At 36.7% G+C, this 25,676-nt stretch overlaps 1 protein-coding gene across 1 annotated transcript; it reads left to right on the top strand.

The window, feature by feature from the left end:
* The first annotated feature begins 945 nt into the window (after positions 1-945).
* LOC114089015 (caspase-13-like) lies at positions 946-24,938 on the top strand. The gene is made up of 6 exons (XM_027930771.2): positions 946-1,074; positions 2,030-2,203; positions 8,118-8,352; positions 16,436-16,579; positions 17,948-18,054; positions 24,840-24,938. Exons 1-6 carry the CDS (start codon positions 946-948, stop codon positions 24,936-24,938), a joined length of 888 nt encoding a protein of 295 aa, XP_027786572.2.
* The last annotated feature ends 738 nt before the right edge of the window (positions 24,939-25,676 follow it).

Here is a 25,676-nt window from a genome sequence, read left to right as displayed (position 1 = left end):
AATCAGAGATCCACAGGGACTCTGTTTCTTGTGACTCTGTGTCAAACTTGCCATTACTTCTAATCATTGCCTTACTTTTGTCTGAGTTCAATCAACCAAACAAACCAAAACCCGCAACATCTGTCCACACCTTTTTCTTTCTTTTGAGGCTCATTTAGGGATAAAATGTCTATTTCCCCAAGAAAGCATCAAAGACTACTCAGGGAGGAAATGAGTATCGATATTCTCCAGCCTGAGCCTGCTTGATGAGACTTTTGATGACTTTCACACACTTTGCCCAGTCGATGGACCTATATTCTGAGTTCTAGATCCTCAGCAAGGACAGCTGGTCACCCACCCCACTGATGCCCTGGCATCTTGGCTGCTCCATAACTTGAAAGGAAAGGATAAACAACTGGACAACCTGTCCTCCATTGTTCAGTAGAGCCAAGCACTCAGCTTTTAAAAATAGCCTTATAAAGAAATCAAGGAGAAATGAGAATCCAATGTTGATAACTACATACAATGAGAGAGATTTGGGAGAGTTATCCATCCAAAACAAAGCACATTCTAGCTGTTCTTAGGGACCAGCTAGACAATCCTTATAAATTTGAATTAGATTCAAAGGAGATTCTTAATGAAGTTTTCAAAACCAAGGCAGATCAATAGAGTCTTATTAGACCTATTGTTTCCTAGTCCTCACCAGAGTCACATGCATATATTGCTGCATCTGGAGTACCTCTCTTAATCAGTTAACTTTTCCCACAAAGGAGCAACAACTCTTGCCTGACCACAATTTACCTAACTTAACAAGATGTTGGACACAACTAGTTTTTACCAGCTAACAGTTTTCCCACAAAGTTTTCTTTTATATTCCAAGATAATTAGTACATTCTGACTATTACTGGGGTGATTTGGGTTCTGGGATGCACCAATAGAACCAGGATACCATATATCACATTTGTCATGTCTTTTAAAATTTGTGCAGAAGCTATTGATGGAAGACCAGAGCCAGTATCTGAAGAATCCAGAGGCTTACTCAAGCTTTGTTCTCATCAAAAATTCCTGGAACTATGCACAAAGGAGTCTGGAAGGGTGAGACGGAAAATTAATGGAATAGGGAATCAAATGAAGTAGAAAGATTCCCTAGATGTAAATATACAGAGGACTTAAGAGTAATAGTATTTCTTTTTTTTTTTTTTTTTTGTACCAGGGAGTTGAACCTAGATTTAACCTAGGGGTACTTAATCACTGAGCAACATCCTAACATCCCCAGCATTAATTTTTTTTTTTTTTAATTTTGAGAGAGGATCCCACTAAGTTGATTAGGGCTTTGCTAAATTGATGAGGCTGGCTTTGAACTTGCAATCCTCCTGCCTCAGCCTCCCAAGCCACTGGGATTACAGGCATGAGCCACCATAGCTGGCTGACACTGGGTTTTTATTTTAAGATATATGAAAGTACCTCAGGGGTCAAAAAATAACTGTATATGAGTATTTTATTATAATATGATCTTGACAGAAGGGATTTTATTCTATCAGGAAAATTAGATGTGCAATAATGAAACAGTAATGTTTTGATGCATGATATATTGATGCTACTTTGTGTTTATATATAGATACTATAAAATAAAATTAAGGATTGTTATGATCAATGTCAACTGAAGAAGGTGGGGAATGATCTAATATTCAAGAATTTTGATATGGGTCTTTTATATCAGATAAAGTTTGGCTAAATATAAGGAAAGGGACAAGGAAGGACAAAAAGTATTCTAGTCTACTCCACTAGATCATTGAATAAATAGCCCACATCTGTTCTTATTCATTACTCTGGGAGTTTGCTTTTCTTGCTGTAGCTTTCCCTATTCCCCTTATTTTGTCTGATTTCTTTCTAAAACTCTTTCTACCATTAAAGAAGGAGAGAAAGAAATGGTTCCAGCAAAAGTTAGCAGATGAACAAACAGTTATTTCATGTCATTGAGAGTGTTGCCTGAGTATGCTGTGAATATATTGAGAACTTTAATTGCACATAACTTGGCATTATTCTGCAGATCTACCCAATCAAAGAGAAGGCGATCCGCACTCGCCTGGCCCTCATCATCTGTAACACAGAGTTTGACTCTCTCCCAAGGCGCAATGGGTCTGAATATGACATCCAAGGGATGCAGAGGCTGCTTGAAGACCTGGGCTACACTGTTGTTGTAGAAAGAAATCTCACAGCCAGGGTAAGGCCCCCTTCCCTATTTGGTACACATACTTATATATGCCCATGTACCTCTATTTGAGGGCCATTCATCTCATTTATCTGGGACTTGTTTTGCTTTTTCAACTCTTTCTTTCATTCTTCTTCTTCTTCTTTTTTTTTTTTTCTTGGTCCCAGAGGTGCTTTATCACTGAGTCAGGGCCCCAGCTTTTTTTATTTTTATTTTTTATTTGAGAAAAGTTCTCACAAACTTGTTAAGGTCTGGCTAAATTTCTGAGCCTGGCCTTGAACTTGTACTCCTATTGCCAATTATATTGAAATTATAGGCATGCACTACCTGATCAAGCTGCTATTTTTTCAATTTGAAAATGAAAAAGTCAAAGCTGTCATTGATAGTTGCCAATGTTACCTTGGAGCAGTGAATATAAACACACACTGTGTGTATAAGCATACATATATGCACATGTGTTTGTGTGTATATATTTCAGCGACAGTATTTTCATTTTATTCTTATTTTTATTATTCTTAAACCCCAAACTGATCACTTTACTTAGGAAGCACACACACACTTTCTGCCAGCATGTGTGGAGAACTGGAGAAGTGTTCACACAGAAGGCATTGCAGCCAGAGAAGTCATGATCCCCAGCAGAACTGTGGCAGCACTGGGGCATGTAGGCATGTGGAGGAGTAAAATATCTTGACTTTTTACTACTGCTGTTTTCCATTCTCCTCTAGTCTCCTGCCAGTGCCTTTTATTGGGCAAAAACAATATGGAGTTTGTTGACAATAGAAATCAACAGGTATTGTCTGTAGAGACACAAACAAGGAAGATAAGAGCAAAAAATTGATCTGGGGATGAAAATTTTTAAAAGTTAGCATCACAAGGTTGGGACTGTAGCTCAGTAGCATAGTGCTTGCCTACCATGTGCAAGGCACTGCGTTTGATCCTGTCAGCACCACATAAAAATAAACAAAGGCATTTTGTCCATTTACAACTATAATAATGATAATAATAATAATTTAGCATTATAGGAGAAGGATATCAGGAAAGTTGGAGGAGTAAGAAGCACCGCTGTACCTTGAAAATTATACTGGCAGAAAGCAATGAAGTTACTCTTTGGACTCTGGATTTTATTTGAATACTTTCAATCTTCTAGGGAACAGACTGAATGATAAATAGCAGTTAATATTGGTAGCTACCTATCCCTTATCCCACTCTTCAACCTGAGGCAGGTAGCCATGGGGATGGCAAGTTGCATTTATGGTACAACTTGCTGGAGAAAGAATGGAAAAAAAGACCTTTTCTCCAAATATTGGAGATATGTGTTCCTACTGAGAACTGTGGGCATGTAAGCTGGATGCCGTGTTTGAACCCTCACCAAATAAACAGTTTCCAAACATTTCAGTGACTGATAGTCTTTTTTAAACATTTAAAAACAAGAGCATATATGAGGGAATTTAGGAAGCCACCACATATGCCCAGGCTCAAAAAATACCTGAAAAGATCTTAAACTTTCACCTCAGACTGATTTCTGACACAGAGATATATTAAAACAAACAATAAGTAAAAACATCAACTTCAAAGAAAGGGTAAATCCAAAGTAACACCATTGCTCTTGGCCTTGGTATCCACAGGTTTCATATCAACACAATCAACCAATCAAAGTTTGAAAATATTCAATTAAGACGTGCATTGGTACTGAATATGTACCAATTTTTTTCTTTTTCAGTCTATAAGCAATAACTCTTTGCAGAGGATTTATATTATATTAGGTATTATAATCAATCTAGAGATGATTTGAAGTATTTGGGGGTGTGGTGTAGGTTATATTCAAATCCCATGTTATTTTATATAGAAATTTGATGGTAACAATTATATAATACTCAAATATCTAGCTAAAAATATTACAAGCTACAGAAAAAATTGGGAAAGAGCAAAATAAATCTAAAGCAGACATCCATGAGGAAGCACAGATTGAAGACTTATTAGATAGAAGCTTTACATAGATCTCTTGAAGATGCTCTGAGAGCTAACAAAAGACATAGGCAAAACCAGATATAAGATATCTAAACAAAATGAGAATATCAATACAGAGACAGAAAGTATAAAATGGAACAAAAAGAAATTCTGGAGTTGAGAAGTACAATAATTGAATGAAAACATAAAACTAATAGGAAAAGTAAATAAAATCTTAGTTCTTTAAAATAAACCACAGAATTGAGGACGAGGAAACAAATAATTAAAATTGGAAATGAAAAAGAGAACATTACTTTCAAACTTACAGAGATTTAAAAGATTATAACTAAGAATAACTACTTGCCAACAGATTAGATAACTGAAATGAAATGGGTAGTTTCTTAGGAACACACAGCTTATCATAACTAAATTATGAAAATAAAGAAATTTGAAATAAATCTATACAAGTCAGGAGATTCAATCAGTAATCAAAAACATCACAACAAAGAATACTGGCTTAACCAATGAATTCCACCAAACACTTAAAAATTAACAGCAATTTTCTCAATATTCCAAGAAATTCAAGATGAGAAAACAATTTATAACCCATCCCATTCTATGAGGCTAGAATTACTCTAATCCTAAAGCTGAATACAAGAATCATAATAAAATAAAATCTCAGAACAATATATTTTGTAAATAAAGAGGATTATTTACTTTAACCAAGTGGGATTTATCCCAGGAGTGTGGTGGCGTTTCAACATAAGAGAAACAATGGATAATAGATCACATGGACAGGATGACAGGAACAAAAACAACAAATTTGTGATGACTCAAATTAATGGATACAAAGAATTTGACAAAATCCACTGCACAAAGAAAGCTCTCAGAAAACTATGAATAGAGAGAAATTTTCTCAATCTGCTAAATAGTATTCATGAGAAACTCAGATAAAGTTTTTCTCCTAGATCAGTCAGCAGAGTAAGAATGATCACTTTCATCAGTGCATTCAACATTGTACTTTAGATCAAGCCAGAACTATTAGAAGAAGTAAGAGGCGTAGAGACTGAAAATGAAGAGGGAATGCTATTTATTCACAGATTCTACCACTAGCTTTATAATAGAAGGCTATCAGAACTAATAAAAAAGTCATCATCATAGGAGTTGCAAAGTACAAGATTAACATAAAAATAGGGTCTTGTGTTTCTATATGCTAGAATGCACATTGAAATGAAAATTAGAAAACCAATTTTATTTGTAACACCTAAAAGCATACAATACTTAGGAATAAATCTAACAAAGGTACTGAGAGACATGTACATCAAAAACTACTAAATATTGTTGAAATACAGAAAATCTAAACAAATAGAAAGATAATCCATGTGTATGCATTGGAAGGGAATACTATTAACATGCTAATGCTGTCATAAGTGATCTACATATACAGTGAAATCTCTATCAAAATTCCAACAGACTTTTTTTTTTTGAGGGAGGGTGAGAATTTGAAAAGCCAATTCTCAAATTTATAGAGAATTTCAAAGAAGCTCAGATATCCAAAACAACCTTGAAAAAGAGAAAGAAAGCTAAACGCTTTCTTTTTTTTTTTAATTTTTTATTGTTGGTTGTTCAAAACATTACAAATTTCTTGACATATAATAAACACTTTCTTTTTAAAGTAATTAAAACATATGATACCTATAAATAAATAAAAGGAGGGGCTGGGGTTGTGGCTCAGCGGTAGAGCGCTCGGCTCGCATGTGCAAGGCCCTGGGTTCAATTCTCAGCACCACATAAAAATAAATAAATAAATAAAGTTGAATACTCTTAAAAAAAAGGAAAGAAATAAAAGGAAACACAGAGACAAGATGCCAAGGCAGAAAAATGGCTGCTCATCTAAGCGGCCACCTTTATTTACCCTAATAGGTTACATTGAGTCATTAGTGCCATAACTACATTATTGTTTATTGTATCACAAAGTTTTCTTGTTCTGCAGTTCCATTCTACAGTTCAATATGCAATGTTAAGAGCTTTGTGTAGCTCTCAAGAAAGCCCATTATCTGAAGTTACCATTAGGCATTAGGTGAGCAGGTCCTGGAGCACTGGAGCTTGGTGAAACATTATAGTTATAGCACATTCCTTTATTACCAGGAGCTATATACCTGACATTAAGGTTGAGGCTGATAAGACTCTAGCATAGAGCCTCAGGGCATTGCCATAGCAGCTCGGCCTTGCACGTGGATTAGTTATCTTTCTAGTTCCTGGGGAAAACTGCAGAATATTCCAACTGTGGAAGACAGGGTGCCTGTTATCCCTTGGGAATTGGCTCACTAGAGGAAAGCTGTCCCATATATTTCCACAGTCAGAACTCTTACAGATACCATCATAAATACAGACATATAGAGCAATGGAATAGAACAGAAAGCCTCATATTTGTGTTTAATTGATTTCAACAAGGGTGCCAAGACTATTCAGTGAGGAAGGGAGAGTCTTTTTCTTCTCAATAAATGATACTGGAAAAACTAGACATTCTCATGCAAAATCAAGTTGGAGTCCTAACATAAATTATATATACTATCATTATTAAGTTTTAATCAATCAGAGATCTAGACTTAAGAGCTTAAATTATAAATCTCAAGGAAGAAAACATTGAATAAATTCTTCATGACATCAAACTTGGAAACAATTTCATGGATATGTCATCAAATGCACAGGCAATAAAAAATAATTGATAAATATAACTGTGTCTCAAAAGATATGAACAAGAGAGTGAAAATGTAAGCTGAAGAATGGTTTGCATATCAGATACCTGTTAAGGGACTAATATCCAGAATATACAAAATAACTCCTAAAACTCAATAACAATCTGATTCAACAAAATAAGTTAAGGACTTGATAGTTATTTCTCCAAAGAATACAAACAAATAACCAGTAAGCATATGCAAAGATGCTCAACATCATTATTCATCTGAAAAATGGAAATCAAAACCACAATGAGTCACCACTTCACACCTACTAGGTTGGCCATGATAAGAGGAGGAGAAGAAAGAGGAAGAGGAAAAAATGGAGGAAAATAACAGGTATTGGCCAGAATGTGGAAAACTTAGAAACTTGTGTTTTGATGTTTGTCATGTAAAGTGATGTAGTCACTGTGGAAAACACTCTGGGGTGGTTCTTAAAAGATTACACTACTATATGGCCCACTGATTACACTCCTAATTACATTTATATCTAAACATATCAAAAGCAGAGACTCTAGCAAATATACTTGTATGTCGTTATTTATATCATTATATTATTACTTACTAAAGTTTAGTGTGGGAAAAAAATTCAAGTGTCCATCCACAAATGAATAGGTAGGTAAAATGTGGCATAAAGATAAAATAGAATATCATTTGGTCATAAAAAGAAGTGAGATTTTGGTATTTTCTACAACATGAATGGGTCTTAAAACTCTGTGTTTAACGAAAAGGATGGACAAATGTTCTATGTTTTGACTTATGTGATAAACTTAGTATAAGCAAATTCATAGGAAAATAAAAGTGGAATAGAGTTTACTAGGAGATAAGGAGGAGTTAAAATTAATGAATGCAGTTTTTGTTGGGGATGGTGAAAAAGTTTTGGTACAGAAAGTAGTGAGATTTTATCAAACAATATGAATGTATTTGAATTATAAGGTCACAAATTATTAAAATGATAAATAATGGATTATGTACATTTTGCCACAATAAAACATTTGCCAGTATATTATGAAAAAATTAAGGGAAACATATAGAATTAGAGTATTGAAATATTTTCCTGAATTACTACAATAACATTAATAGCAACAAAAAATAATAATGGTTGTCATCCATGTGTATGTTTTATAAATTAAGCTCTGAAATGTGCCAGACACTTGATGTTTATTCTTTCTATTGCTCAAAGCTTTAACGTGGGAAAGTGTAGGTATTGTGTTGTGATGATGAAATGTTTTCTCTCACAGGCCATGAAGAGAGTCCTAAGAGATTTTGCTGCCCGCCTAGAGCACAAGTCCTCAGACAGCACATTCTTGGTGTTCATGTCCCATGGCATCTTTGATGCGATCTGTGGGATCACACATGGTGATGAAACACAAGATGTGTTGCCTTATGATTCCATCTTCCAGATTTTCAACAACCAGAACTGTTCCCATTTGAAGGACAAACCCAAGGTCATCATCATCCAGGCCTGTAGAGGGGGTAAGTTGCAATGGGGCCCAGGGATAAGAGAGGTGTATGTCATGCAGGCTGAGGCTTTATACTATGTGCTTTCTATCTGGTGAAAATGCCATGAACCTTACTTTTTGTGCCATTATATCAAACAGATTTCTTTGGAAAGAGCATTTAGGGGTGGCAGTAGAGAATTGCTATCCAACTTAAAAGTAAATCGTCATTGAACCACAGTTCAGTGGTGATGATAATATGAATTCTAAATTATTTTTTACATAGAATTATTAAAATTGTGGCATGAAGAGGGTTTAATTTAAAAATATGTTATTAAAATTTTACGATTTCTGACTGTGAAGTATTTCACCTGAAAGTGAGGGATCCAAATTAAAGCTGGGGACCTGTGCCTGTAGTCTTAGCTATTAGCAAGCCTGAGGCAGGAGTTCAAGACCAACAGGAGCAACATAGCAAGATCCAGTCTCAAAATAATTAAACAATGCAAAGTGAGTGAAAGAAGCTAGACCTGAAAGATTGCATGCTACATGATTCTATTTTACATGGCATTTGGAAAAAGCCAAAAATATAGGGATAACACAAGGTAATAATTGACAGAAGCTGAAGATGGGAGGGTTATTCTACATCTTGTTACAGAGGTAGCAATATGACTGTACATATGTTAAAATTCACCAAAGTCATGAATTTTACTGTATGTAAATTATACTGTAATAAGATAAATAAAATAAAATTATTATGCCATTTATTTTTCCTATAACTTTTTTTTAACTTTATTTTTTTTTTTTTTTTTTTTTATTTATTTTTTTTTTTATTGTTGGCTGTTCAAAACATTACATAGTTCTTGATATATCATATTTCACAATTTGATTCAAGTGGGTTATGAGCTCCCATTTTTACCCCATATACAGATTGCAGAATCACATCAGTTACACATCCATTGATTTACATATTGCCATACTAGTGTCTGTTGTATTCTGCTGTCTTTCCTATCCTCTACTATCCCCCCTCCCCTCCCCTCCCCTCCCCTCCCCTCCCCTCCCCTCCCCTCCCCTCCCCTCTTCTCTCTCTGCCCCCTTTACTGACATTCGTTTGTCCCCCTTGTATTATTTTTCCCCTTCCCCTCACTTCCTCTTGTATGTACTTTTGTATACCTCTGAGGGTCTCCTTCCATTTCCATGCATTTTCCCTTCTCTCTCCCTTTCCCTCCCACCTCTCATCCCTGTTTAATGTTAATCTTCTTCTCATGCTCTTCGACCCTACTCTGTTCTTAGCTACTCTCCTTATATCAAAGAAGACATTTGGCATTTGTTTTTTAGGGATTGGCTAGCTTCACTTAGCATAATCTGCTCTAATGCCATCCATTTCCCTGTAAATTCTATGATTTTGTCATTTTTTAATGCAGAGTAATACTCCATTGTGTATAAATGCCACATTTTTTTTATCCATTCATCCATTGAAGGGCATCTAGGTTGGTTCCACAGTCTAGCTATTGTGAATTGTGCTGCTATGAACATCGATGTAGCAGTGTCCCTGTAGCATGCTCTTTTTAGGTCTTTAGGGAATAGACCGAGAAGGGGAATAGCTGGGTCAAATGGTGGCTCCATTCCCAGCTTTCCAAGAAATCTCCATACTGCTTTCCAAATTGGCTGCACCAATTTGCAGTCCCACCAGCAATGTACAAGTGTACCCTTTTCCCCACATCCTCGCCAGCACTTGTTGTTGTTTGACTTCATAATGGCTGCCAATCTAACTGGAGTGAGATGGTATCTTAGGGTGGTTTTGATTTGCATTTCTCTGACTGCTAGAGATGGTGAGCATTTTTTCATGTACTTGTTGATTGACTGTATGTCCTCCTCTGAGAAGTGTCTGTTCAGGTCCTTGGCCCATTTGTTGATTGGGTTGTTTGTTCTCTTATTGTCTAATTTTTTGAGCTCTTTGTATACTCTGGATATTAGGGCTCTATCTGAAGTGTGAGGAGTAAAGATTTGTTCCCAGGATGTAGGCTCTCTATTTACCTCTCTTATTGTATCTTTTGCTGAGAAAAAACTTTTTAGTTTGAGTAAGTCCCATTTGTTGATTCTAGTTATTAACTTTTGTGCTATGGGTGTCCTATTGAGGAATTTGGAGCCCGACCCCACCGACTGTAGATCGTAGCCAACTTTTTCTTCTATCAGACGGCGCGTCTCTGGTTTGATATCAAGCTCCTTGATCCATTTTGAATTAACTTTTGTGCATGGCGAGAGAAAGGGATTCAGTTTCATTTTGTTGCATATGGATTTCCAGTTTTCCCAGCACCATTTGTTGAAGATGCTATCCTTCCTCCATTGCATGCTTTTAGACCCTTTATCAAATATAAGATAGTTATAGTTTTGTGGATTGGTTTCTGTGTCCTCTATTCTGTACCATTGGTCCACCCGCCTGTTTTGGTACCAGTACCATGCTGTTTTTGTTACTATTGCTCTGTAATATAGTTTGAAGTCTGGTATCGCTATACCGCCTGATTCACACTTCCTGCTTAGCATTGTTTTTGCTATTCTGGGTCTTTTATTTTTCCATATGAATTTCATGATTGCTTTCTCTATTTCTACAAGAAATGCCGTTGGGATTTTGATTGGCATTGCATTAAACCTATAGAGAACTTTTGGTAATATCGCCATTTTGATGATGTTAGTTCTGCCTATCCATGAACAGGGTATATTTTTCCATCTTCTAAGATCTTCTTCTATTTCTCTCTTTAGGGTTCTGTAGTTTTCATTGTATAAGTCTTTCACCTCTTTTGTTAGGTTGATTCCCAAGTATTTTATTTTTTTTGAAGATATTGTGAATGGAGTGGTTGTCCTCATTTCCATCTCAGAGGATTTGTCGCTGATATACAGGAATGCCTTTGATTTATGCGTGTTGATTTTATATCCTGCCACTTTGCTGAATTCATTTATTAGCTCTAATAGTTTCTTTGTAGACCCTTTTGGGTCTGCTAGGTATAGAATCATGTCATCTGCAAATAGTGATAATTTAAGTTCTTCTTTTCCTATTTTGATGCCTTTAATTTCTTTCGTCTGTCTAATTGCTCTGGCCAGTGTTTCGAGAACTATGTTGAACAGAAGTGGTGAGAGAGGGCATCCCTGTCTTGTTCCAGATTTTAGAGGGAATGCCTTCAATTTTTCTCCATTCAGAATGATGCTAGCCTGAGGCTTAGCATAGATTGCTTTTACAATATTGAGGTATGTTCCTGTTATCCCTAGTTTTTCTAGAGTTTTGAACATAAAGGGATGCTGTACTTTGTCGAATGCTTTTTCCGCATCTATCGAGATGATCATATGGTTCTTATTTTTAAGTCTATTGATGTGGTGAATAACATTTATTGATTTCCTTATATTGAACCAGCCTTGCATCCCAGGGATGAATCCTACTTGATCATGGTGCACAATTTTTTTGATGTGCCTTTGTATCCGAGTGGCCAGAATTTTATTGAGGATTTTTGCATCTAGGTTCATTAGAGATATTGGTCTGTAGTTTTCTTTCTTTGAAGTGTCTTTGTCTGGTTTAGGTATCAGGGTGATGTTGGCCTCGTAGAATGAATTTGGAAGTTCTCCCTCTTTTTCTATTTCCCGAAGTAGCTTGAAAAGTATTGGTATTAGTTCCTCTTTAAAGGTTTTGTAAAACTCTGCTGTATACCCATCCGGTCCTGGGCTTTTCTTAGTTGGTAGTCCTTTGATGGTTTCTTCTATTTCCTCAATTGATATTGGTCTGTTTAGGTTGTCTATATCCTCCTGACTCAATCTGGGCAGATCATATGACTTAAGAAATTTATCTATGCCTTCACTATCTTCTAATTTATTGGAGTATAAGGATTCAAAATAATTTTTGATTATCTTCTGTATTTCTGAAGTGTCTGTTGTGATATTGCCTCTTTCATCCCGTATGTTAGTGATTTGAGTTCTCTCTCTTCTTCTCTTCGCTAGCATGGCTAAGGGTCTGTCGATTTTGTTTATTTTTTCAAAGAACCAACTTTTAGTTTTGTCAATTTTTTCAATTGTTTCTTTTGTTTCGATTTCATTGATTTCAGCTCTGATTTTAATTATTTCTTGCCTTCTACTTCTTTTGCTGTTGTTTTGCTCTTCTTTTTCTAGGATTTTGAGATGAAGTATGAGATCATTTATTTGTTGGTTTTTTCTTTTTTTAAGGAATGAACTCCAAGCAATGAATTTTCCTCTTAGAACTGCTTTCAATGTGTCCCATAGATTCCGATATGTTGTGTCTGTGTTTTCATTAATCTCTAAGAATTTTTTAATCTCCTCCTTGATGTCTTCTATAACCCATTGATCATTCAGTAACCTATTGTTCATTCTCCAAGTGATATATTCTTTTTCCTTCCTTCTTTTATCGTTGATTTTCAGTTCCATTCCATTATGATCAGATAGGATGCATGGTATTATCTCTACTCCTTTGTATTGTCTAAGAGTTTCCCTGTGACATAATATATGATCTATTTTTGAGAAGGATCCATGTGCTGCTGAGAAAAAAGTGTAACTGCTTGATGTTGGGTGGTATATTCTATATATGTCAATTAAGTCTAGGTTATTAATTGTGTTATTGAGTTCTATGGTTTCCTTATTCAACTTTTGTTTGGAAGATCTGTCCAGTGGTGAGAGAGGTGTGTTGAAGTCTCCCATGATTATTGTATGGTGGTCTATTAGACTCTTGAACTTGAGAAGAGTTTGTTTGATGAACATAGCTGCACCATTGTTTGGGGCATATATATTTATGATTGTTATGTCTTGTTGGTGTATGGTTCCCTTGAGCAGTATGTAGTGTCCCTCTTTATCCCTTTTGATTAACTTTGGCTTAAAATCTATTTTATTTGATATGAGTATGGATACTCCTGCTTGTTTCCGAAGTCCATATGAGTGATATGATTTTTCCCAACCCTTCACCTTCAGCCTATGTATGTCTTTTCCTATCAAATGCGTCTCCTGTAGGCAGCATATTGTTGGGTCTTGTTTTGTGATCCATTCTACTATCCTGTGTCTCTTGATTGGTGAGTTTAAGCCATTAACATTTAGGGTTATTATTGAGATATGGGTTGTTCTTCCAGCCATATTTGTTTATTTATGTTACTAAACATGGTTTGTTTTCCACTTTGATTATTTTCCCCCCTTTAGTGTCCTACCTCCCACTGTTGGTTTTCATTGTTATTTTCCATTTCCTCTTCCTGTAATGTTTTGCCAAGGATGTTTTGAAGAGATGGTTTTCTAGCTGCAAATTCTTTTAACTTTTGTTTATCGTGGAAGGTTTTAATTTCATCTTCCATCCTGAAGCTTAATTTCGCTGGAAACACAATTCTTGGTTGGAACCCATTTTCTTTCAGTGTTTGAAATATGTTATTCCAGGATCTTCTAGCTTTCAGAGTCTGTGTTGAAAGATCAGCTGTTATCCTGATTGGCTTACCCCTAAATGTGATCTGCTTCCTTTCTCTTGTAGCTTTTAAAATTCTCTCCTTGTTCTGTATGTTGGGCATCTTCATTATAATGTGTCTAGGTGTGGGTCTCTTATGATTTTGCACATTCGGCGTCCTGTAGGCTTCTAGGATTTGGGGTTCTGTCTCATTCTTCAAGTCTGGGAAGTTTTCTCGAATTATTTCATTGAATAGATTGCTCATTCCTTTGGTTTGAAACTCTGTTCCTTCCTGTATCCCAATGACTCTTAAATTTGGTCTCTTGATGTTATCCCATATTTCTTGGATGTTCTGCTCATGGTTTCTTAACAGTCTTGCTGAGCTGTCTATGTTCTTTTCAAGTTGAAATACTTTATCTTCATTGTCTGATGTTCTGTCTTCTAAGTGTTCTACTCTGCTGGTAGTATTCTCAATTGAGTTTTTAAGTTGGCTTATTGCTTCCTGCATTTCTAGGATTTCTGTTTGTTTGTTTTTTATAACCTCTATTTCCCTGTATAGTTGATCTTTTGCTTCTTGGATTTGTTTATGTAATTCATTGTTGAAGTGATCTTTCATTGTCTGATTTTGCTGTCTGATGTCTTCCTTGAGACTCCAGATCATCTGAAGCATGTATATCCTGAATTCTTTATCTGACATTCCATCAGCTGCAGCTATTACCTCTTCTAAAGTTGAGTTGACCTGCAATGCTTGTGGTCCTTTCTTTCCTTGTCTCTTCATACTGTTCGCGTTCCTTTCTTCTTGGTGAAACTGTTGTGCTATTGAATTTTCCCCCTATATATTTATATTGGTCTTGTATAGTTGCAAAGTCTCCCTCGCAGGCACGGGTGGCGGCTCTGCCCCTCCGCCAATTGGGGCAATGTGCCTACCACGCCGGCAGGCCGCTGGGCCTGCTCTGCCAGTCGGTAGCAGGTCCGCCGTCCTTGCAGGCGCGGGCGGCGGCTCTGTCCCTCTGCGGGCCGCTAGGCTTGTTCTGTCGGTGGTCGCCGTTCTGCCTACTTTGCAGGCGCAGGCAGCGGCACTGCCCCTCTGCAGGCCTCTGGGGCTGTACTGCCAGTGGGTCGCAGGTCCGCCTACTTTGCAGGCGTGGGGGGGGGGCGGCTCTACCCTTCCTCAGGCCACTGGGCCTGTTCTGTCTCTCAGTTGCAGGTCTGACCTGTTCTGATGGTGGTCTCAGTTCCGACTACCTTGCAGGCGCGGGGGGGAGGGGGCGGCTCTGCCTCTCAGCAGGCCGCTGCTCCTCTTCTGCCGGTGGTTCGCAGGCCTGCCTACCTTGCAGGAGTGATTGGAAGCTCTGTCCCGCCGCGGGCCACTGGGCCTTTTCTGTCGGTGGTCACCCTTCCCCTACCTGGCAGGCGAGGGGGGTGGGGGGCGGCTCTGCCCCTCAGCAGGCCGCTGGGCCTGCTCTGTGTTTGGTCCCAGTTCCCTCTACTATGCCAGCGCAGGGGGAGGGGGCAGCTCAGCCTCTCAGCAGGCGGCTGCTCCTCTTCTGTCGGTGGGTCGCAGGCCCGCCTACCTTGCAGGAGTGATTGGAAGCTCTGTCCCGCCGCGGGCCACTGGGCCTTTTCTGTCTGTGGTCACCCTTCCCCTACCTGGCAGGCGAGGGGGGTGGGGGGCGGCTCTGCCCCTCAGCAGGCCGCTGGGCCCGCTCTGTGTTTGGTCCCAGTTCCCTCTACTATGCCGGCGCAGGGGGAGGGGGCGGCTCAGCCTCTCAGCAGGCGGCTGCTCCTCTTCTGCCAGTGGGTCGCAGGCCCGCCTACCTTGCAGGAGTGATTGGAAGCTCTGTCCCGCCGCGGGCCACTGGGCCTTTTCTGTCGGTGGTCACCCTTCCCCTACCTGGCAGGCGAGGGGGGTGGGGGGCGGCACTGCCCCTCAGCAGGCCGCTGGGCCTGCTCTGTGATTGGTCCCAGTTCCGTCTACTATGCCAGCGCAGGGGGAGGGGGCGGCTCAGCCTCTCAGCAGGCAGCTGCTCCTCTTCTGCCAGTGGGTCGCAGGCCCGCCTACCTTGCAGGAGTGATTGGAAGCTCTGTCCCGCCCTGGGCCACTGGGCCTTTTCTGTGGGTGGTCACCCTTCCCCTACCTGGCAGGCGAGGGGGGTGGGGGGCGGCTCTGCCCCTCAGCAGGCCGCTGGGCCTGCTCTGTCTTTGGTCCCAGTTCCCTCTACTATGCTGGCGCAGGGGGCGTATAACTTTTTTTTAACTTTAATGTAATTACATCACTTGGGGAATGGTTTAGAAGGAAGAAGTAGCAATTAGGAAGGAAAGGAAGTGAAAAGACAGGTTTAGAATTTAATGTCTGTTTTTGCACAGAGTAGTTATTTCCTCCCTTACCTTTGTGTTATTGTCACTTTAACTGTCATGAAACTAAAAACGGCTCTCTTTACTCAGGCATAGCCAATGTATGTTTATAGCAGCAATACTGCCTCTGCTCAGTTGGTACCTTCCAGGTCAAGAATGTGATTGCTATTCATTGACATCCTCTATGGCTATGCTAGACCCATAGTGCTTGTGTGTGTGTGTGTGTGTGTGTGTGTGTGTGTGAAATTAATTGAAAAATCTTTATAAAATTCTATCCCATTTATTTAGTTGTCAAAGAACTAACATGTATTCAGCAGTGAGTAAGTAAATAACAGCATATCATTCTCCATAGGAAACACTGGAGAGGTGTGGGTCAGCGATTCTCCAGCAGGCTCAGTGGATAGCTCTTCACGGTTTTCTGAGAACCCGATGCATGATGGTGTCCACAAGGCCCATGTGGAGAAGGACTTTGTTGCTTTCTGCTCTTCAACACCACGTATGCATTTCGTTGGATGTATGTGTTGCATGGATGGGTTAGGATGTGTGAGAAGGAGGCCTGTCTGCCTACATGGCCAGAAAACTTTACTAGGGAATGGGAAAGGAATGGAGATCCCATCCACGTTACTGTAGCATTCTTTTACAGTTTAGTGGCAGCAGGGGCCTCTTCTGCTCTACATCCTTCCAGATGCCAGTCTTCCTTATCCACTTAGTAGGTGATTGGTCAGTAGGCTCACAGCAGTAATGGTTTGATGAGTCTACTGGTATGAATGCACTGCTTTTACCACTGAGGATATTTTTAAATGAAAAGGGGAATGTGACCTCTTTTTCAAAAAATTAAAATTTCTAGTTTAGAAAATCAAAAAACCTAAGTGTTAGATGTCATTAAAAGATCACCAAATAATAAGCAGCACCTGGTGAAATAAAATTGCAAACTAGGAGTTATAAAAAAATGTAGAGAACCAATTTTAAAAATCATCATATTTAAGGCAATTCCATTTGAAAAATAACGTAGCATATTTCAGAGAAGATAATTGTCAGTGGCCTGGGAAAAACAGGATTTATGAAATGTTCAAGCAAAATCTTATTCTTAATATAAATTATTTATTTATTTTTGGTATGTATATTTATTTACTATTTAGCACATATCTGACAGGTAAGCTTTGTCATTCTTTTTTCATGAATTTCATGAAAATCATATAAATTGCCTGAATAAACACTTGCAATATTTTCCAGGTATGAATCCAAGTTAGTTTGACTCTGAAGTTCAGGCTATTTGAGGTATACCAATGAAAACAATACACAGCCTATCTAATTTGCAACTTTGGGCAATTCCAGTATCAGAAACACAGACTTTTGTTCTGAGGAAAGAGCTACTAAAAAATAGAACAGAATAGCCTTAGCAGAAGACATCTCTGTCCATGACTAACATGGAATTTGAACCAACCAGTGTTAACAAGGACAGAGCACCCTCTGTCTCTCATGGGCCAGCTTGTTATCTATGAGTTCAATAACTGCTTGTCACTGAGCAGCTATTTTGCCTTGAGGAAAATTTGAAGATTAAAAAAAAAAAAATCTACTAGAAAATGTGACCTATACTACCAATGTAAACATAGCATTTATATTCTGAACCACAGGACCGTGGTTCCAGAGCCCTACTCCTGCACCTGTGATGCTACAAGCCTCAGATGATACCCTTTATGGTTTGATCAGAGCCCATCTTGTTACCCTTTGTGTTTAAAGTCAAACACAGTTATCTGAGTTATTTTCCTCCTTCCTTAAATCTGTTCAAAGTTATTTATAATTGCTTCCTTTTTTGAAAGGATGAAGGCTACAGCTCAAGATTTATCCTTGTCTTTACTCACAGATAATCTTTCTTGGAGGAAAAAAAATGGTTCCATCTTCATCACAGAACTTATAAATAATATTCAAGAACATTCTTGGTATTGTCACCTAACAGAAATATTTATGATGGTAAGATCATATATTACTTCTTACATTCACTTATTGTAGAAGCCAGAACGATTGTGCACGATAACCTAGTTATGTATTTTGATAGGATGTTGTTCAGAATGCAACACACTTTGCTTTCTAGCTATTTTTAAATTACCTCATTCTGATAGGAAAAAATAAATCTGTATCAAAATTTTAAAAAATTGGGAGATGAGTAAGGATAGGCTGTATTTGTTTCTATAAGTGCATCTTTATACAAATATAATCTGTCATATGAAATGATATTTATTTAAATATTCAAATTATGGAATGCCTTTGGTGCAAACCTTCTTTTCTTTTTTTACATTTGTTGAGTTCCCGTTCAATAAGAACTGTGGATTCCTGATGCAGACAATGCAATAAAAATGAGCAGACACAGTCACTACTTTCATAGCTAATATTCTAGTAGAATATAGAGAATTAAAAAGCACATCACTCAAATATAGGTCCTTCATATTTTTAGAGAAAAGAATAAGAGAGTTTTGTGAAAGGAAGGAATAAGTCCTATGTTAGTCGTGGTTGTCCATAAGCTTGATAGAATAGGATTATTAGTATAGGTGTTGGTGTGGGTATGTTTTCATTGTTTTTGCTTGTTTGTTTTATGTTTTTTTTTTTTTTTTTTTTGTACCAGGAATTGAATCCAGGGATACTTAAACACTGAGCCACATCTCCAGTCCTTTTCTCATTTTTTATTTTGAGACAAAGTCTGATTAAGTTGTGAGGGCCTTCCTAAGCTGCTGAGACTGGCTTTGAAGTTGTGATCTTCCTGTCTCAACCTCCTGAGTTATTGAGATTACAAGCAGGCACCACCACACCTGGCTAGTATGTGTTTATGACTGGCCTAAAAATTGTTTTTACTGACCAATGAAAAAGGTATAGGAGGGAATGAGAACAAGCAAATGAAGAATGTGAAATAAGATCTTAAGGGACAGAACACTGGGATTCCAATCTAAAAGGAATGAAAGGAGCAGGTCTGAAGAATTGAAGGAATCTCTAAGGGTTCAGACTCCAAGACATAAACCATGAGGGGAAATTTGATAGTTATAATTTAGAGATCAGAGACTCTTCTAGCTTATTTGGGTTAACACACTCAATTTGTACCATTTCTGAGATACACATAAAAAATAGAAAACTTACATGAAGCAGTAATAGTCAGTGTACTGAACATTAGACAATGAAGGTCCCTATGCCCTGAGAGATGGGAAGCAAACAGGGTGAGTCCTACAATTATCTCATAATTTAATAATCTTGAGAATTTGCAGGGCACAACACTGGGAGGTAGAAGCAATGTAGAATCTGGTGGACTCAAATTTGAGAAGACAGAGCTGAGAGTCCAGGCAGAACAGGTAGTTAGAGTTCAAAGCGCATGATAATAAAGGGCAGGGAGCTACACAGAGAACTGTGGAGAACTGTGGAGATCTTCAGCAGAGAATGGTTTGGCATGTGCATAAGGAGACTACTTTAATTAGGGAAAAGAATCACACTAAAAGCTGGGCATAGTGGCACATGACTGTAATCCCAGCAGCTTGGGAGGTTGAGGCAGGTGATTGGAAGTTCAAAGCCAGCCTTAGCATCTTAATGAAGTCCTAAGTAACTTAATGAGACTTTGTTTTTAAATTATATATATATATAAAATCTGGGGATGTGGCTCAGTGGTTAAGCTCACTTGTTATAATTATTAAATACATAAATAAATAAATAAATATCACACTGATGGGTTAGCAGAAAAAGCACTATGATATTTATAAAGAAATAGGAAGAGTGCCAGTCTGGAAAAATCTCAATATATACCTGTTAAGGACTCAGATGTGTTGTTCCTAAATTTTAGAAAATAAAGAGCCTCACAATAAATAATTCTCTGGTCCTACATAATAAATCTTAAAAGCACAATCCAGAAGGATCCAATAAATCTCAACCTACAGTATGTAAAAACAAAGCATAATTATATGAATATGTATATGTGAGTTATATGTGTGTATAAATGCTATTTGACATCCATTTAATAAGATATCAGGCAAGTAAATAAACAGGAAATTAAAACTGAGTATTAAGAGATCAATCAAAGAAAATTTACCCATACTGGCACAGATGTCAGGATTAGCAGAAAAGGACAATATAACAGTTATTGTAAATATATTCCACATTTTTAATAGCCAAGTAGAATCATGGAAGATATAAAAAGGATTATAGTGATTTTTTTTTTTTTTTAATTTTGGTACCCGGTATTAAATTAAGAAGCACTCAACTACTGAGCCACATCCCCAGATCAATTTTTTTGTATTTTATTTAGAGACAGGGTCTCACTGAGTTGCTTAGTGCCTGGCCATTGCTGAAGCTGGCTTTGAACTTCTGATCCTCCTGCCTCAGCCTCCAGAGCTGTTAGGATTACAGTCATGTGTCACTGCACCCAGCCTGAATTAAATTTTGAGGTGTGAAAACTAGGATGTGTAAGATAAAAATATACATATATATATTGGATAGAATTAGGAGCATATTAGATATTACAGAAGAAAAATTGATTTGAGTAAATTGTATAAGATAAGGCACAGAGAGCAAAAAAGGAATACAACCACCACCAGAAAATGGCCAAGGCATCAGTGAGTGGTGGTAAAAATTGAAGAGGCTAATACATGTGCAAGTGATGCTCTAAATTTGGAGGAATAAAACTGTTGAATAATGATTTTAAAAAATGTCCAAAGGTTATTAAAGATATAATAAACCCATAAGTTAAAGAAAGACAATAAGGCTGAAATATTAAAATAGTGGAAAAAGACGGCAAGACTTACCTGAGTTCTATTCTTTTAAACTATTGATAAGAAAATCCTAAAAGCAAAGTGAGGAAAGAGGAATGCTTCATGAAGAAAAACAAAGAAAAGAATATAAACAAGCCTAGCACTGTGGTGCACACCTATAATCCCAGTGGCTCAGGAAGCTGAGGTAGGAGGATCTTGAGTTCAAAGACAGCCTCAGCAATTTGGTGAGACGCTAAGCAACAGTGAGACCCTGTCTCTGATAAAATACAAAATAAGGTTAGGGATGTAGCTCAGTGATCAAGGAACCTTGAGTTCAACCCATGGTACCCCCCCCCCCCCAAAAAAAAAAAGAATATAAACAAATTCATTGAAAGAATAATGCATGCTAGAAAACAGTTGTGAATAATAAGAACAATGAAGTCATTGTAAACCTAAAACTCTTTATTCAGAAAAATAAAAACAAATCTTTCAAAAATAAAGGTAAAATAAACATTTTTTTCCACCATAAAAAAGATTTCACTCCAAGAAGTGTTAAAGGAAGTCAATCAGGAAGATGTAAGACAATACCAGTTAGAAATGTAGGTCTATAAAAGTGAATACAAGCACTGGAAATAGCAACTATATATAAATAAATATATATATATATATATATATATATATATATATATATACATACACACACACACATACATAGTTTATGTTAATGTGTATACAAACATGCACATATACTATCTCTTTAAAGAAAATCATCTGGTTAAACATATGCAATAAAAATATAGTATCAGTTCTACAATAGATGTGAAAGTAAAATATATGACACTAGAACAAATTCTGGAAGAAATAGATTTCTAAAGTCAGAATGTCTATACATTATAGGTAGGTGGCACAGTAACACTTGTGGTAAGATCAGGCTATGTCATCAGAAGTTAAAGTTATGTTAAGATAAAGTTATTTACCATAAGCCCACAATTAATTACTAAAATAAAATCAGAATTATAATAATAAGTATAAATGAACATTTAAATAGCATAACAATTCAAGAAAATCAGGATAACTAGAAAGAAGGTGAAAGTCATCTGAACACACAGATTAAATATCAGATATTGTCAGATACAATCAAGTAAATGTCAACTGTAACAGATCAACTTTAAATACAATGTGACAACTAGGTTAACAGTACAAGTATAGGAAAAGTGTATCAAACCTACCCTAATCAACAACAAATTGAAATGGATTATTAGATTCAGACAAAATTGATTTCACAGCAGAGAATACTTGAAGAAATAAAAATTTGTAATACCATAAAGATAAAGGGATCTATTCAATAGGAGAACATCAAAATATTAAATGTGTGCATGCCTAATAATAGTTTTAATATGTAAGGAGCAGAAATGGACAGAACTGCCATATAAATAGACAAATCTACAATTAGAATCAGAGATTTCATTACCCTTCTCTCAATAATTGATAGAACAAGTGCCCCAGAAGTCAAAGACGGACAAGATGTGAACAAGATAATCAATACAACTTGACCCAATTGGCATAGAGCATTTCAACCAAAGACAGCAGCAGAGACATTCTTCTCAAGGGTACATAAAATATTTACAAAGATAATGGCTATTTTGAGCCACAAAAAAAGTCTCAATAAACTTCAAATGACTATTCATTAAAAATGTGTTCTTTAAATAGAATAGAATAAACTAGTAAGATGTCTAGAATATTTTGAAATAAATAAAGTATTTCTAAGTAACACATGGTCAATAGAGAAATTAAAATGTAAATGAAACATATCATCAACTCTGAGATATTACTAAAATATTATTTAGAAGACAATGTGAGCACTGCATGAAGAAATTAGAATAAAAAGAAATGCCTTAAATCAATGGTCCAAATTCTACCTTAAGAAACTGGGAAAAATCATGCTGGACTCAGTGGTGCATAGTTGTAATCCTAGGGACTCTGGAGGCTGAGGCAGGAGGATCACAAGTCAAAGATCAGCATCAGCAACATAGTGAGAAATTGTCTCAAAATAACATAAAATAAAATAAAATGGCTGGGGATATGGATCAGTGATAGAGCATCCCTGGGAAGAGTCAGTGAAAAGAAAACTAAGCAAAAGAAAAATAAAAGAAAAACAGATAATAATGGAGATTAATAATCCAGAAAACATTTAAAAATAAAGAAGAGATGGTGTTTTCAGTAAATAGCACTAGAGCAAATGAATAGCTATATGCTAAAAATAGACAAGAACTTCTATTCACTCTAGAACCACACATGAGGACCAAATTCACATGTATCCTAAACCTAGATGTTAAACCTATAGTTATAAATCTTCTAGAGGAAAAATGAGAAGAAAAATTTTGAGACTTTAATTTTTGCAAAGTTTTGATTAACCGTAATATGCAAAGCACAGTCTGTTAAAACATGTTAAATTTGACTTTATCAAGATAGACATGATGGTACATGCCCATAATCCCAGTGGCTCGGGTGGCTGAGGCAGTAGGATCTTGAGTTCAAAGCCAGCTTCAGCAATTTAGCAAGATAATGAGCAACTTGGGGAGAACACCTCTCAGAAGAAAATATAAAATGGCCTGGGGACATGGCTCAGTGGTTGAGTGCCCCTGGGTTCAATCCCTAGTACCCTCCCCCGCAAAAAAAAGGCAAGATTGTCTGCCCTTTTAAAGACATAGGAGATTAGGAGTGCTAAATTAAAGCTAAAGACAGTGCTAGATTAGGAGAAAATATGACTTTTGTTCATAAAATATAAAGAAATTGGATTCATCATATATATAAATTTTATAATATGTACAGTTTTATTTAAATATAAAAAGAAAATAATTCAAGGAAGAAATATAAAAATACTAAAAAAAATGCAAAACACTTGAGCCCACATTTCACATAAAGTTCTGATGGCAAATTAGTACATGAAAATATGTTAAATGTTATAAATTATGAGAGAAAGAAAAATTTAAATTCAACATCTATAAGAATGAGTAAAATTTAAAAGACTGAACACACCTAGTGCCAGGGTGTAAGTGAAAAAAACCGTAACTCTTAGACACAGCTCATGAGAAGTTAAAATGGCACAATGACTTTGGAAAATATTTTTGAAGGTTCATAAATGGCTAATCACATGACTACCATAAGACCCAATAATTCTTTTTCTATATATTCTACCAGAAATTAAAATATGTTAACACAAATACTTCAACATGAATATTCACAATAGCTAAATTTGCAAGAGCTCAAAACTAAAAACAACCTACCTCTCCATACACTTTGAATGTACAACAATTCTACCTCAATGAGACATTTTTACTTGAAGATTGGAAGTAGAATTAATTGGGTGGGTATATTAGCTTTCCAAGACCACCACAACAAAGAACCCCAGACAGGGTGTCTTAATGAAAGAAATTTATTTCCTAATAGATCTGTAGACTAGAAATCCAAAACCAAAGTGTCAGTAGGTTATATTCCTACAAAAGAATCTCCTTTGCTTGCAAATGGCTGACTTCTCATTGCGTTCTCACATGGCCTTTCCTTTGTGGGTACACATCCCATGTCTCTATGTGTGCCCAAGGTAACTCTCCTCCTTAGAACACCATTTAGATTGGATTTGCACCCACACCAATAGCCTTGTTTTAACTTGATCACACATGTAGAACCTTATCTCTAAATTTAGTCAAATTCTAGGATACTGGAGTTATGGCTTCAACCGGAATTTTGGAGAGACCCAATTAACACCATATCCCAGGAGGAGTATTGGAATTAGTTACAATTTGAAGGTGACTTTTAGTATCTGACTTAGGGCATAATGTTATGTTTACCAGTGAGGAACTGCTGGTGTAATTAAAGGCTTTTTCTCTTAAAGTTTTTATAACTCTTTGGCCTTCACATCACTGCAAGAATCAATCCCAATCATGATCATGTTGTCTTATGGTGTAATAGGTTTTCTACTTCTCCATAAAGGGCAAAACTCAAAAGTTGTTTGTTTTTTTTTTTTTTTATTTTTAGGTTCAACGATCATTTGAAATACCAGGTGTTAAAGCTCAGATGCCCACAATTGAAAGACAAACCTTGACTAAACTTTTTTACGTCTTCCCAGGCAATTAAAATCCATAAGTATCTTTATTTTTTAATTGATTTTATTATTTTTTTAAATACACGACAACAGTGGAATGCATTATAATCCTTATTACACATATAGAGCACAATTTTTCATATCTCTGTATATAAAGTATGTTCATGTCAATTTATGCCATTATACGTGTACATTTTTTTTGCATTACAATTCCTTTTTTTAAAATGTTTATTTTTTAGCTTTAGGTGGACACAATATCTTTATTTTATTTTTATGTGGTGTTGAGGATCGAACCCAGTGCCTCACACATGCCAGGCAAGCGTGCTACCACTTGAACCATATCCCCAGCCCCAGCATTGCAATTCTTAATACACATATATACCACAATTTTTCATATCTCTGTTTGTATATAAGGTGTGTTGATACTCAATTCAGGTCTTCATACATGTACTTTGTGTAAGTATCTTTAAATGATGTTAATAAATTCTGATGTGCTTAGAGTTAAGAGACAGAATGGTGACAGGTTGTGTCCAAATGGGCTATATTTGTATTTTTGTATTTCGTTTAATTCTTTTATTCTTACATTCTTCTAAAATCTATATAAAAAAAAAAGATAATGTTTTTTCTTTGGCCATGGACAAGCAGCTGATACTGATCCTGTCTTGCAGTGGCAAATAATTAAAAAACTAGGGAAAAAATTGAAACAACTATTTTCAAATACTGAACAATGAGCAGTAGGATTGATTTCATTGAGAGTAGAAAATCACAGA

The sequence above is a fragment of the Marmota flaviventris genome, chromosome 9, assembly GCF_047511675.1.
Source record: "Marmota flaviventris isolate mMarFla1 chromosome 9, mMarFla1.hap1, whole genome shotgun sequence".
NCBI classification, from domain to species: Eukaryota; Metazoa; Chordata; class Mammalia; order Rodentia; family Sciuridae; genus Marmota; species Marmota flaviventris.
The sequence above is the reverse complement of the archived record's forward strand: the minus strand, read 5'-3'. Positions and strand labels throughout refer to the sequence as shown.

Bases quoted from the DNA above. Each gene is read 5' to 3' on its own strand.
- LOC114089015 (XM_027930771.2), top strand. From the start codon at position 946: ATGTCTTTTAAAATTTGTGCAGAAGCTATTGATGGAAGACCAGAGCCA. The intron at 1,075-2,029 runs GTGAGACGGAAA...ATTATTCTGCAG, and splicing joins GCACAAAGGAGTCTGGAAGG to ATCTACCCAATCAAAGAGAA. The intron at 8,353-16,435 runs GTAAGTTGCAAT...CATTCTCCATAG, and splicing joins CATCCAGGCCTGTAGAGGGG to GAAACACTGGAGAGGTGTGG.